At 44.9% G+C, this 15,138-nt stretch overlaps 2 protein-coding genes across 2 annotated transcripts; both read right to left on the bottom strand.

Moving 5' to 3' along the window:
- Window positions 1–3,184: 3,184 nt before the first annotated feature.
- Window positions 3,185–6,369, bottom strand: MYF5 (myogenic factor 5). The gene is made up of 3 exons (XM_005279088.4): window positions 5,286–6,369; window positions 4,333–4,408; window positions 3,185–4,026 (listed from the first exon to the last, which is right to left on the bottom strand). Exons 1-3 carry the CDS (start codon window positions 5,784–5,786, stop codon window positions 3,839–3,841), a joined length of 765 nt encoding a protein of 254 aa, XP_005279145.2. The 5' UTR covers window positions 5,787–6,369; the 3' UTR covers window positions 3,185–3,838.
- Window positions 6,370–12,443: 6,074 nt separating this feature from the next.
- MYF6 (myogenic factor 6) lies at window positions 12,444–14,760 on the bottom strand. The gene is made up of 3 exons (XM_005279086.5): window positions 13,861–14,760; window positions 13,464–13,554; window positions 12,444–13,120 (listed from the first exon to the last, which is right to left on the bottom strand). The coding sequence occupies exons 1-3, from the start codon at window positions 14,377–14,379 to the stop codon at window positions 13,002–13,004; spliced, it is 729 nt and encodes a 242-aa protein (XP_005279143.1). The 5' UTR covers window positions 14,380–14,760; the 3' UTR covers window positions 12,444–13,001.
- Window positions 14,761–15,138: the final 378 nt, after the last annotated feature.

Here is a 15,138-nt window from a genome sequence, read left to right as displayed (position 1 = left end):
TTCATACCGGCTCCACTGGACTATCCTCCATTGCTATTCCCCCTTCCTTCACTCTGTAAACAAGACCTCCCTTATGCAAGATAGTGACCTCTTTGCTCAGGGTGGTGGCAAGTGGGTCCAGCTCATCACAAAAAGAGTAACTTGTCAGCGCAGTGGCCAACCTGCTGCTCCCTTCCTCTGCTTTTCATCCAGCTGCTTCAGGAGCTTCATACACTCCCAGCCCTATACACCAGGCTGGTGGGTGCCCAGCTCTGCCTGCGTCTTTGAGATGGTCTCATAGAGGTGGATGTTGCTGGAGCTGTGGATGCAATCATGATCTTTGGAGTATTCACACCAACAGCAAACTAGAACCCTGGGGTGCTCCTCCATCTAGCTAGCAGCATGCTCTGTGGCGGGTCTCTTGCTGTTTGGCAGAGATGGGCTGAGCTGTGCAGAAACTGAATTAAACTGAATGGGAAAAGACAGGTTAAATGCCATCTAGCTGCTGGTCCACAGAGGGCAAGTGAGAAGTGAGTAGGTAGAAGGGCAAGAAGATACAAGTTCAGGGAATTATGGCAATAACTGTGTAGGATTATGTTGGCTCAAGGTCAGGTGGTACTGCTCCATACTCCGCTGGATGAGTATGTGAGGGGTTTGGGCAAAGGTGCAGGAGATAACACACAGCAAACCTGCAGTGTAGACAAGTCCTTAGACATGAAAGGTTCTGTATCCCATTACTACTGCTCCGAGCCATCCATTGCTAGCAATAACATGAATATGCCAAATATATCCATAAGCCCATGCTAGTAAAGCTTATACACCTTTCATCCATGAGACCTGACACCGAGAGCAAAGCTTTTGATACGGTCTCCCACAGTATTCTTGCCGCCAAGTTAAAGAAGTATGGGCTGGATGAATGGACTGTAAGGTGGATAGAAAGCTGGCTAGATCGTCGGGCTCAACGGGTAGTGATCAATGGCTCCATGTCTAGTTGGCAGCCAGTTTCAAGAGGAGTGCCCCAAGGGTCGGTCCTGGGGCCGGTTTTGTTTAATAACTTTATTAATGATCTGGAGGATGGTGTGGACTGCACTCTCAGCAAGTTTGCAGATGACACTAAACTAGGAGGTGTGGTAGATACACTAGAGGGTAGGGATCGGATACAGAGGGACCTAGACAAATTAGAGGATTGGGCCAAAAGAAACCTGATGAGGTTCAACAAGGACAAGTGCAGAGTCCTGCACTTAGGACGGAAGAATCCCATGCACTGCTACAGACTAGGGACCGAATGGCTAGGTAGCAGTTCTGCAGAAAAGGACCTAGGGGTCACAGTGGACGAGAAGCGGGATATGAGTCAACAGTGTGCTCTTGTTGCCAAGAAGGCTAATGGCATTTTGGGCTGTATAAGTAGGGGCATTGCCAGCAGATCGAGGAACGTGATCGTTCCCCTTTATTCGACATTGGTGAGGCCTCATCTGGAATACTGTGTCCAGTTTTGGGCCCCACACTACAAGAAGGATGTAGAAAAATTGGAAAGAGTCCAACGGAGGGCAACAAAAATGATTAGGGGTCTGGAGCACATGACTTATGAGGAGAGGCTGAGGGAACTGGGATTGTTTAGTCTCCAGAAGAGAAGAATGAGGGGGGATTTGATAGCAGCCTTCAACTACCTGAAGGGGGGTTCCAAAGAGGATGGAGCTCGGCTGTTCTCAGTGGTGGCAGATGACAGAACAAGGAGCAATGGTCTCAAGTTGCAGTGGGGGAGGTCCAGGTTGGATATTAGGAAAAACTATTTCACTAGGAGGGTGGTGAAACACTGGAATGCGTTACCTAGGGAGGTGGTGGAGTCTCCTTCCTTGGAGGTTTTTAAGGCCCGGCTTGACAAAGCCCTGGCTGGGATGATTTAGTTGGGAATTGGTCCTGCTTTGAGCAGGGGGTTGGACTAGATGACCTCTTGAGGTCCCTTCCAACCCTGATATTCTATGATTCTATGAGAGGATAATTTCTCATGCTAGATACTTTTGAGCACTATTAAAAGAATCCATCTTTCTTTTTTGGATGTTGCTGTGAAGACATTCTTGGATTATAGCTAGAGCATTACTAATGGTTGGAATCTTTTCATCATAGAACATGTTAGCTGAAGTAACTTGGTAACTGAAAGGAAATATTTTTTTCAAAAAGATCATAATTTTGCAAATGCTGCCTGGCGATTTCTAGTGCCGTGTGACTCTGTTACCGTCTATGAATTATGCATACAGTTCTGTCATATGAGGTGGAACAAAGAAAATGTGCAAAATAATGTGTTTTGTGAACCTTGTGAACTGTAGTTTGTGGGCTGCAGAAAAAAGGGATAGTTTGCAATTTGTTTTTATCAACTCTGCCAACTTCTACTCTGTTACATTGGTAGTCCTTTGCCACAGACAGTATAAGGGAGAGTACAATTCTGCCCAGTGGTGCTAGGACAATTTGTATAGTGGAGGTGCTGACAGCCATTGAACCAAACTGTAAACCCTGTATATAATAGGGACCACTTCAAGCCCAGGGGTGTGGCAGCACCCCCAGCACGCCCAGTTCCAGCACCTATGAGTCTGCCTACAATATAAGAGCCAAATCATGCAGTTGACACATGGTAAAGTGACAATGTAGTATTAAGGCCAAAGCCTATAATTTTTACTGTGCCCTTACTCCCACAGAAATAAATGCGGGGCGGGGGGGGGGAGTCCTGCCAGAATAAGGACTGTAGAGGTGGGCCCCAGTTCTGTTCTCATTGAAATCAATGTCAATAGGAGCAGGTCTCTGCTGTTAATGTGTAATATAAATGCCTGATCCTGCAAACCCCTGCTTACTGAGTAGTCCCATGGCCATCCCTACTTGCATGAGGAAGAGCCACTCACATAGGGAGTGCTGCATTGTATCTTTAGGCCCTAATCCTGCAAACATTTATGCACGTGATTTGAATAGTGCCACCAAACTCAAAGGGACTATTCACAGGCTTCAAGTTAAATATGTGCCTAACTTTTCGCAGGACCAAGGCTTTAGTTTGTAAAAGGCTTTGGGATTCCTCTAGATTAAATGTGCAATATGTGATATCATTATTAGCATGATGTATTCAAAGAATTCGTAACCATATGGAAAAGCTAGAAATCATAAAAAAATGGCTAGAGTCCTGAATATTTGGAGATGGTTTAAGAACCACAAAACGAACTACTTCTGTAGTAGTTTTATTTATAGCAGTATTTTCAGAATACCATGTATTCCCAGCCTTTGACAATTTCAGTTACTTTTATTTTGAGAACCCCCGGTCCCCACAGAAATACTGACGTGCTTACAACAAAAAGCATCCCATGAATGGAAATAAACTATACAGCATTAGGCAACAATGTTTTCTATGTATTTCATACATTTATATCTGATGAGACGAATATGTTTAATGTTGTTTGCAAGTGAGCTCTTACTTGCTTTGCTGTTTCAGGTGAAATAAAAGTGCTTCCTCTAACCAAGAACGTTAAGAAATACCATTTATGAAAATATAACGTAAGCATTGCTATAAAAACTTTGCGGGAAGCCACTTGTTACAGCCTTCTGTTTACTGCGTACAATGTTTACGCTAGCCAAAAAGCTAACCTGGTAACGATATAATAAAAAGTCAAAAAATGTGTCAAGAATGCTTTAGTTAAATACATCTCGCAGCAACACTATTCACAAATATACAGTTTAAAAAGCTTCTCCTTTATATACATAGGTTGAAACGCGTGGATTCCACGTGCATAGTTCATTCTCCGAGAGGCAGGGCTGTTCATTGCGTGAGTTTCTTTCTCCCCACGTAAAAGCAGTGGATGGAGTTGGTTTCAAGTCTCAGAGCTCATAAGACGTGATAGATGAGCCTGGAATGAGGAGGGGTCCTAGGGGTGCCTGGCTGGGAATCGAGGCTGGCGTTTGCAGGGAGGGAGGCGGTGTCCCGAAGCGGCAGCGCAGCTTGATCGGAGGTGGAAGAGATGCGATCTACGATACTGGATAAACAGTCCAAGCTGGACAGTGTAGTACTTTTGTCTGTGGAACAGAGTAAGGCGAAAGTAATAGAAAACACTTCCATGCATCAAGAAACGTGAATTAGCTCACGAATTAGCTGCGATTTAATTTCCAACGCATGTACCTATCCCCACCCAGCCCTTTGGAGTCCAGACGCCGACACGCAGCACACCTCGCCGTTTGTAAATATCACCGCCTGGCATAGAGCTTGGGAGTGTGAAAACTCATGGCAGACGCTGCCTCTCCAGCTACGTCGATGCCACCTTACTCACGCCGGAGTTGCGCTATTAAGAAACTAGCTGGCCAGAGCCCTGTGTTCATGCTTACCGCTGTGTGGGTCCGGGCAATAGACAGTGTCAAACCTGCTGTTCCGCCGGGACCAGGCAGGGCTGTTGCATTCGGCCTAGAACAAACAAGAAATGAGCTCACAGAGCTTATGGGTGCGCGATTTTGCCCGCTGACTTCCAACGGGCTGCGCCTAGCGCCCTGCTGACTCCGCAGTGGGACCCTAAAACCCCACCGCGCCTTCGCGCTTCCCCGGCACATTTGCTTACATTAGCTCAGTTTCCAGCGGCTCTTTGCGTGAGGGGCAGCGTGGCAAAAGGCGAACCCATCAGCAATGTGCACCGCGTTAACCATGGAGAATGGATTGGTAGCAGGCGGAAGGCACAGCGAGTCAGTAAGAGGACACTTTCCCAGAGCGAAAGCACATTAAAACCTGGCACTGAGGGAGCAAACGCGCTCGGGAAAAAATGCATCAACAGCCCCTCTGGGCCAGGCTTCAGCTGGGTGGGTTCCCCTCTATTTTTTTTCCTGACGACTGTAACATTACTGGGGGTTGGGGGGCGAGGGGTAAGCAAAGGCTTCACTCCCTAGTCTCAGTTCTCCATGGTCCATGCGGTACTACATAAGAGCTTGGCTACACAACACCAAGGAGAATTGACGGGCATTGAATGGTGAATGCTATGATCACTACCCAGGAGCTTGTTTTCTAGTTATCTTCATCCCCTGCAGGGCAACAAAGCTGCCCCCTTTGCATATATGAAGCCCCCCACCCCCACAGCACTGCAAGGCTGTTTGCATGCAGAACCATGTGAATTACATCCTGGAAAGGGACCATTTCCCTAAGCGCACTTAACGTTTCCGTGGGATCTTAATAAACGCACCCCGTTTTCACTCTTCTACCTTACAGCAGAGCCCTGAAGTAACGGAGTAACCTGCCTATGTCGGCACGTTTACAACCCAAAAGCGTTTTACGTGATCGAAAGTCCGTCTCTTACCATCCCGTCGGAGCAGCTGGAAGTTGGGCTGGTGGGTTCAGAGCAGCTCTGTCCTGGCAGGCTGTAGTAGTTCTCTACCTGCTCTCTCAAGACCTCCTGCAGGCTTTCGATGTACCTGATGGCGTTTCTCAGGATCTCCACTTTGGGGAGCCGTTGGTTGGGGTTGGCAGTGGTGCACCTCTTCAGCGTGTCGAAAGCCTGGTTCACTTTCTTCAGTCGCCTCCTCTCGCGCATGGTGGCTGCCTTCCTCCGGTCCATGGTAGTGGACTTTCTCTTGCAGGCTTTGCAAGCCCACATGAGGCAGTGGCCGGCTTGATGATGCCCTGTGGGGGCTCTGACATGCTCCTCTTCGTCGGACCACGGGCCGTCTGTTTGGTGGGCTCCGAAGGCAGCCAGCCCGTGTTCGAAATCATCCCCGAGCTCGCCTTCCGGGGAAGAGATGCAGGAGCTGTCATAGAAGAACTCGGATGGAGAAAACTGGCAACTGTCCATCACCTCCATCTTTCCAACAGCTAATACAGAGCGGTGCTAGGTCTGGGCTGCAGCGAGCCAGACTCGGCAAGTCACACTGCAGTTTTCTTGGGCAATTTCCTAAGTAATTAGGGATGCGAGACAAAGTGCCCTTTCTCTGGGGCACGGGGCTCTTTATATATACATGTTGTTATGGGAGGCTGGTCCAGAGAGGCTAGTCTTTATTAGCATATCCCTCCACAACCCCTACTGGGGCTGTCTGGGCAAACCCCCTCCAATCCCCAGGAGACAACTTGCTATGCACCGCTCCATCTGACTGTCTGATGAGTTTATTACATTTTAACATGCCTAAACTTTTTCGAAGTAGTGATTGCAACAACTCAAAAGTAGGAGATTCGCAATTTGGTGTGAAAAATAAAGAGCAGGAACGGTGGGAAAGAAACCCTAAAACGTGACATTTCCTGCATAAAAGCATCTTCCAACACATTATGGAGTAAATAGGATACAGTCTCGCCATATTCGCGGGAATTAAATGGTGAACATTTTTAATAATTTGATTTTCTCACAATCAATGCTACGGTTCGAACCAGACTGGCTCACTTTGTTTTTATAGGTGTGATCCGTTTTCTTCATTTTCCTGGGGGCTGTTTTGCCCTTTGATTCGATTATATATATATATATATATATATATATATATATATATATATATATATATATATATATATATATATATATATATATATATATATATATATATATATATTTAAAAGACATAAAGCTAGAAAATCATCCCTGCGAAACAATAACATTGTCAGTTAACAATGAAAGGGGGGAACATTTCAGGTAAACTCCAGGTTTTAGTGCTCCCTGATCATGTCAGAAACAAGACAATTGTATTTGTTTGCCTAAGAAAATCTCTCAGCCACCCCTTTGCTCTCTTCCCTGTGGCCTGATGGTGCTAGAGGCAATAGTAGAGCAGTGCTTTGCTAATTTTCTGCTTTCAGACAAACTTGTACCGTTACAGATGCGTCCCAGCTGTCAGTGCAACAAACCCCTCCTGGAAGTGTAAAATTTCTAACCCCACAATCCCTGAGTAACTTTACACAAGTCGGTGACAAAAGCCTTCCAGAGACCTAGTAGCAGATCATTGAAACTGTTAAAGGGCCATTAAAGTGGTAATGAAGCCATTTAACAGGCATTTGCCAAAGCACAGGAACCCTTTGGCCACATTCAGCTGGCTTTTATATGTTAGGAAAATGTGTTATTCGGGTTAAATAAAACGGTTTCCAAACGGCCCCCTCAGAAAAGCCCAGGCTATGCGAGTTATTCTCAGTACCCAGCAGAAGTATTTTTGACTAACCTCGCTCAAGGAGCAACAGCTGACATAGCCAGTGAGTTTACTTCTTGGTCTAGTCATTTTATTCAAACACCCTTTAAGTAAAGGGGTCTGGCGGGGAATTCTGTGTAAGAAAGGTTATTGAACTACTGCCTTGATGCAGGCTGTGAACCTCAAACACTTTGGACAAGGAGAGATTAGGCTTCAGTTTGGAGCAGGTAGGCTGAAAAGCCACGTCTCTGTTTATACCCGGAGCTCCAAGCCACCCAGAGGAGAATCCATCTGATAATTGATCTATAAATGTTCAGTCCCCTTAGGGGAATGTTGTTATTGCTTTCAGGTGAAACCCCACTTTAAAATATATCAGAGGAAGAAATAAAAGGTTGAAGAAATAAAACCCTGCCCACACCCCTTCAAAAAGTTGGTATATAATTATCTAAGCGGTTGGAAAGGCTACATCTGTCCTGTTCCAGTTTATTTAGGGCCATAAACGGGCAGCGAGCCCCCTTTGAAATGAATACTGTATTAAAGCCATAGCGCTGATAAAGGAATAGAGTTACAGAAAAGGAAAGTTCTGAATTTCAGCTCTCTCTAATGAAGTCCAGGTTGACATTCAGCTGACCACCTTTGAAACGTTGCAGTTCTCGGTGGTTTTGCAAGAAATCATCAGCCAAATAAAGCGATTCTGGTCAGCGGTAACTTGAAGACTTTCTTGGATTGTATCACACGGATATTTTAATTTAGCATGTTCTCGCTGGCTGAAATAGACCTGTTTACAGATTTATGCTTTGCGCACAAATAAACTTGGTCTTTAAAGTGCTAGGTACACTGTTCTGATCACCTTTCGGTGGTTTCTCTCCAAGTGTGTACAATATATCTTGTAGTAACAATGCCCACCCGCTTTGGTATGCCTTACAAAATATTGTCTGTGTCTCTCCTTGCATTCGAATCTGTAGCTCCTTATTCAGAGTGTTTGAGGATGTTTAGAAATGTGCCCTTCCCAAGAGTCTTAGGGGAATTCCTCAATCTTTGGAAAAAAGATGCTGTCACTCAGGAAAATCTGTAATTAGTATCCCTTAGAGGTGCCAGCTTCCTTTTGTAAAGTGATCTCAAAACAAATTTGCAAACGTGCAGCAAGCGGGTGAGTAGAACTAAAAGAAGCAGGAAAAAACACAAACGACAAGGTTGGTTAAAGAGGCTGCTGCGAGCGGGTAAGGGTGGTGGGTTTTTGAGATCTGGGGATTGAAATGCCGACAATGGGACAACACAACTTTCAAACTCTTGTTAAAACAGAGAACAAACTATAGAGATTTTTTAAACTAGCAAGAAATCTTGACAGAAAAAAAGAATACAGCATTTCAAAGGCGTCCCTCAGCCAGTAGGAATCGTACTGTTATAGTTACTTTTAATATATATATATATATATATATATATATATTTCAAACACACTTCTGACTAGTTTAAGATTATTTTCCCCCACCATAAAAGAAGGAATAGTTTTTTATAAAGAGCAAAATTATTGACCAGCAGATTTCGTGACTTTTCTCCCCTCTTCTGAAATGGCTTGACTTTAACTTTACTTCGAAAAACGGAACAAAACAATGAAACACCAAACCAACCAAGGAAAGTGTTACATAGTTCAATTGACAAAATGTGAGTAGAACGTTTAGGAATGAAATGTAAATATCGGTGTATGAAAATATGATCACATACTGCTACCATCTTTGCAGATATGACCCAAAGTTTAACTACTGAGGCGTGTGAAGTGAAGAAATTGTGTGCCAGTGACTGTGGGGTACTGATAGCAGAACACAATTTCCCTTGTTGGGGCTGTATTAATGTTGTACTTTAAAAGCACCAGATCTTATATATAATTAATTGTAAAGACAGCTGAAGGCAAGAGGCAGTTACTGTAGTCCCCACTTTAAGCAAAACCCCCATTGAGTTTGCCTGAGCAAACTCAGGGGTCAGGACTACAAAATTTAACAGCTGAGTCTAAACTTATTGATATTTTATTTTGGGGCATCCTTTATTAAAAATACACATTACAACCCCAGCCAAGAAAATACAGAGGAAACTAGCTGTTCTCGAAAATTCAGACAAAATCCCAATTGGGGTCGGTGGAACTTTTGCCTGAGTGTAGACTGCAAGATAAGGATTTGTTCCAGTGTATATCAATAATGGTTTGCAGGATTTAGTTTGTGACGTGTTATTCCATTAGTTCAAATTGCTTTTAGGAATGCTAAATCCATGGAAGTTTTAGCTCCTGGATAAATAGCCAATTCCGTAATAACCTGCCATCCCAGGTCCCCTTCAGCAATCCGCCTCCAGAACTAACTAGAACAAAAACTCTTTCCCAGTTGGACCTGTATTAAGGGGACTCCAACAACGTGCTAAACTTTTGGTTCCATCAAGCTCTGGGAACTGCGCGCACCTAAGTAAACACATTAGTACCTGCCAGAGCTGCGGGAAGGATTTGTATAGAAGCCAGCTGAAGAAGACATTGGCCTCTGCTTGCATTCTGAGACTCCCAAGAGAGATCAAAGGGACACGAGGGTTTTTAGCAGCCTTGAGAATGGGAAAAGTTGCTAGTTCCTGCTGCTACAGAAGGGGAAACCCAAGCGAGCACATGGCTGAGTTATTCAAGCCCTCCCACAAACCTCCATCTCTCTCTTCTCCCGGTGAAAACAGCCACACTTTTGCCATAAAAGGGCAAAGCTCTGGCAAAACGCTATCCTGGGTCCTCACAGCCACATAACGATCCTATCAAGTGCTTCTTATGAATGTTCGAGTGCTCGGACTTTCCCCCTTGAATATAGTTGCATCGCACCAGTGTGCATTGGTCTTCTCGGATTTCATCAACAACACTGGAGCCAATCCTGGTTCTGCTACTCTGCCCCTGAAGTTGATGGCAGTTTTACCCGAACAAGAAGCGGGCCCACTATCTGTTCATCTAAATATATTTCATTTCGTTTCATCCTTTCACTTAGGAAGAGAACATTACATTTGTCCTTCAGTTGTTAGTGGGGATTTAAACCTAGTCTCATCTACCTGTATCTTTTCCCACCACCATTGTATCCACATTTCATCTGTTCCATTTCACTAGGGTATTCTAGTCCGCAGGGGAATCTCAACTACAATGATTGTCTATAGTGCACCAAGTGAATGACCTCACTGTTTCATTCCATAGTATATTACAATGGCCGTTGGATCCCTGAAATGAATGGGCCCATCAAGTCCTCCTCCCCACTACTCTCAATATAAATAAATACACAGGCTATGAGTTAAGCAATACAGGTGAAGCTGCAGGAGCCAGGCCTTACAAGGGACATTTGGGGAGTCATGTTCCAGGAGCTTTGTTCCACATTTAATAAAATGTGGGCAGAAAAATCACTTTCATTAGTTTAAACCTGATAACTTTGCGCCCAACCCCCTCTGGAAAGAGGCTAGATTAAATCACAAACTGCTTATCTTTACCGAGTTATTACCTCTTGATTTTGTGCTTCCAGGGCCCTGTTTGCTTTGGCTTTAGACTTAGGTAAAGATTATCGTTATTAATATCAAACAAAAACATTTTAATTGCAAACACACTGAGGACTTTCATTGGGAAGCCTTGCATGTCAGCGACAGCCATTGAGGTCACAGGGAGTCTCTTGGGGAAATATTTTCTTTATTTAATGAAAAACCTTCTTTATTCAAACTTACTCCAAACAATTTCTCATGTTACCCCGTTGCTGGAGACGACACGGATTTCGGGGTCCAAACACAGCCGGACAATAGAGTCTCTTGACGTCAATATTAGGATATGAATAAAACCTCCCCGTTAGGGAGAGGAAGAAAGAGTGTTTTTTTTCCCCCCAAGGTGTGCATGAGATGCTTATGAAATTCTCCCTTTGAGGAGAGTTACAATTTCAAGGCCAGGTCCGACCCTCTGTACTCAGAAAAAGTAAAGCTGGTGAGAGTTTTGCTTGAGTGGTACTAGATGGGGACCCTCCTCTTACTTGTTTAGGCAGTGAACTAGATTATTAAGAACACTAATAGCTTCTAGCGTGGTTAAGTAAAAGCTTCTTTGTATATTTCTGATCAAGCTAAAGCTCTACACTAATTGTGATGGCAGGCGACGCAGCCAGCATAGGGAGTGGGAAATAGCAAGTAGTTCTGTAATGGAGAGTTTCTGGCTGCAGCTGAGTGAGAACTTTCCCTTTCGCCAGCCGTTGCCCCCCACCCAGCATGCTGGCTAAGAAGGAACATGGGAGTGACACCGTATTTTTAAATCCGAAGGATTCAAGTTAGAGCGGAGGTGACAAAGGGACATTTTAACTGCTCGGCGATGGGACGATTCCTCTTGTTAGTTACCATAAAGTGGTGGGGAGCTGGGGAGAGAAACTCAGCGGTTTAGTTTCTTGGTGGTCGCCTCTTCCCGAGATTATAAACAAATCGGTTACAAGCCCTAAAGTCCTTACTGGGAGTAGCTCCTGTTTTTCCACCCTCAGCTCAAGGATTTGTTTTTCTAGAGCACTGACTGAAAGGCTTCACGTGTTGTTTTTCCTCCTGGTCTCCATTTTCAGCCACTTAACTCTTTCCGCCCCTGGGGGCCCTAAGCTCCCCCTGCAGGGTAGGAGAAGGAGGTAGGAGTCACCTTTCTTCGAAAGAAGTCTCTGTCCTCTAGACCCCACGGGAGCTGGCTCCTGTCAGAGCCCTTTGCTGTCCATTAGGAACCAGCCAGGCCCATAAATTCTGCTGTAATCACGGGTTGACTCCTCCAGCCCCCAAAAGAAAATCGGAGAAGAATTCAGGCGACATAGGGAGCTGGTTAAGTAAGGACTCTGACTGACCCTTTCCCAGACATTGTTTGGTATAACAGGCTTCCCCCTTCCAGGCTCCTCCAAGCATGTGTAGCTCAGCAGGTCAAACATGCAGGGTAAATATAGCCCCGAATAAGTCAGGAGCGGAGTGGAAGCGCTTTCCCAAGCGATTTATCAAAATGGACTGTAGATCCACTGCGTTTTCCACCGAGGGAGATCGAAGGGAGGTACTGGCCTGGGTGAACGTAGGCGGCCTACACACTCCTACACACAGCAGCAGTCACAAATTTCAGCTGTGGAAGGCTGCTAGTGCAAAATAAGAGGGAAAGAATTAAGGCCTTCTGTGCGCTTCTGAGTAGAAAAGAAACTGTTTAAACAGTCAAAGAAACGCTGCCCTGGCTGGAAATATTTGCAACCTCTTAATTTAAAACACTTTTTATTTGGATTGACCGAATTGGGTCCTGATCTTGCTGAAGTCAGTGGCAAAATGTAATTCTAATGGGAGCAGGATCGGGCCCACAATTTAAAGTAACAATGGGTCGCGGGGACCTTTGTAACACAAAGAACTTTATTTTACATACCCATGAAATCTGGCCGTTCTGATATACAATATCACATTCCACAATTTAAATATATATATATATATGGATCCGGTTTACATAAAAAAGTACTAAAATTATGTACAAAAACACAACCTAAGAACTCTTTAAATAATACTAACAGGAAATCCAAACAACAGCTTCACTCAGACAGGAATGAACTTTTTGTTGAATATTATACAAAGTGGATCACCAGAAAACAAGTAAATATATTAAATAAAAAAGGAGTGGTCTATACAACATAAAAGAAAGAAAGAAAGAAAGAAAGAAAGAAAGAAAGAAAGAAAGAAAGAAAGAAAGAAAGAAAGAAAGAAAATTGGATTGTACAATTATCGGAGGAACATTTCTTTTTAAGAAGATTCAACTTTATCTGCCTACTAGTGCCTTGAACAAGGCCCCTGTCTGGGATTGCTAAAATATTAAATTAATTCATTATTTCATTTATAGGTTGTGGGGTGAGTTCCTTGTTATCTGCGTTCAAAATACTACCAGGCCAAATGCAGATCTACTTCTCTACCACTTCCTCCACGCTGGGAAGTTTGGGATCTTCTGAAGAAATACTGTCCACTATCGAAGAAAGACAACGAAGGCTGCTAGAGGCTGAAGATTCAACGATGGAGGCTCCTGGTTAATAATTAAAAAAAAGATAGAGTGTTTGGTTTAGTTTTTTTAAACAGGGATCGATACACAGAAGGAAATGACAGAAAGGAACATAGCCCCAAGAAAGAGAGAATCTAACAAGGACCTATATTCACATATTAGGAAAAGGAAACATCACTTGTGAGCAAACTTACAATATCTATATAGAAGCGTACAATATAGTAACAGTGTTCATTTTTTTCTCGGCACTGTCAGTAAGATTTTTTTCCACTAACGGAATCGATCCATCTCTCTTTCTCTCTCTCTCTCTCTCTCACACACACAGATATATACATTATGCACATGTAAAGAGAATCCTGAAGTTTACCTTCTTTGGCGTTGATTGCCAGCACTCTGGAATGATCAGAAACATTTTGCCAGTCGGAGCTGCAGGTGCTCAGGAAATCTGAACTTGGGATCTGAAGTAAACACGCAGAGCGCGGAGGAAGGGGGGGGGGAGGAGGAGAGCGAGAGAGAAAGAGAGAGAACATGTATTAGCAAAGAGGATCGCTGCTCCTCGGGGCAGCCTGGGTGCCTGCTGGACTTCTCAACAACGATTTACACTTCCCTGGCGAAGTCTGTTAAATGCTCGTTAGTGTGCCCGGCGCGCTGGATTGACAGACTATATTAAGGAAGGGGAAGAGGGAGAGGAAAAAAAGTGGAAGGCGGTTTCGCAGCTGACTTTCAGGGGGCAGGAGGGGACTGAGTACAATCGCTGTGCTTACATTTCCCTGCTTAGGGCTGAAGCTAAAAGGGTCTCCCCCAATCTCCTGCATTTTCTCCTGCTGATCCAGCCTGTGCAGGAGATCCTGCAGCTTCTCTATGTAGCTGATGGCACTCCTCAGGATCTCCACCTTGGGCAGCCGCTGGTTGGGGTTTGCCACAGTCCTTCTTTTCAGAGCCTCGAAGGCTTCGTTGATCTTCTTCAGCCGCCTCCTCTCCCGCAGGGTGGCTGCTTTCCTCCTGTCGGTGGGGGCCGATTTCCTCTTGCAGGTCTTACAAGCCCAGATCAAACACTGGCCGGGGCAATGAGGGGGTTGTAGGCCCGGGGGTGCCAGCACATGCTCCTCTCCACTGCTGTCACTCCCAGCTTCTGGGGGCATTTGGTCCTGACAGGGGGACAAAGTGCCATCGCTGCCTGGGTACAGAGGGGACCCCTCTGCCATCTCCAGCTGCTGCAGAGCTCCATTTTCTCCGTCCAAGTAGAAGAAATAGGAGCTAGTTTCAAAAAGGTCCATCATCATGCTCTCCCCTTGGCCTCTCTGCCTGCTGGAGTTGGGTGATAGGCTCAAAAAAAACCCAGAGGAGCCACCCAGATGGAATTTAATTAGTGCAGTGACATAAGTCCCCCTGCTTTATATATAGTAGCTGCTGAAACTCTATCCAACTTTTAGCTGTCGCGGTGCATCACCCTCCAAATCTGATTCCAACCAGTATCCTGGGCTCCGTCTGGGGAACATCTCCTGTTTGGCGGGGGGGGGGGGGGGGGGGGCAGGAAAAGGGGAAGATAAAAAACGCAAACCCAGCTCGTGAACGCGGGTCCGCGGGATGAAGTGGAAAAAGGAAAGGTGGATTTGGGGGAATAATTCCAAAGGGCAGCGGCCACACTTCTCTGTGCCCTGTTTCAGATGGAGGGAAGGGTTGATTTTAAAGCAAACAGCGGAGCTTAAAACTGAAACCTCTTCTCCTTCCCTCCTCTCGTGCTAAATATAGGTGTATAGAACGAGGTTTCAAAGGCAACGGTTACTCTCCAAATAGACGGGTTAATATTTTCAGAAGAGTCCATGCTATTTTTTTCCCTCTTCGAAACATGCCATTCCTGTGACCCAAACCATTAGTGCCAGCCCAAGGTTATAAGTGGTACACACTCTTCTGCAACATATACTTGCAGGAAGGCTGCCAAGGCATAGCTCAGCTTGGACGACCAGGCAACCTCTCTTCCACTGATCATTATACATTATTGGCACAGTTACTAAGTTAAACGTAGTTACACACGTTAGAAG

Source organism: Chrysemys picta, chromosome 1 (assembly GCF_011386835.1).
Source record: "Chrysemys picta bellii isolate R12L10 chromosome 1, ASM1138683v2, whole genome shotgun sequence".
In the NCBI taxonomy this organism is placed as follows: Eukaryota; Metazoa; Chordata; order Testudines; family Emydidae; genus Chrysemys; species Chrysemys picta.
The sequence above is the reverse complement of the archived record's forward strand: the minus strand, read 5'-3'. Positions and strand labels throughout refer to the sequence as shown.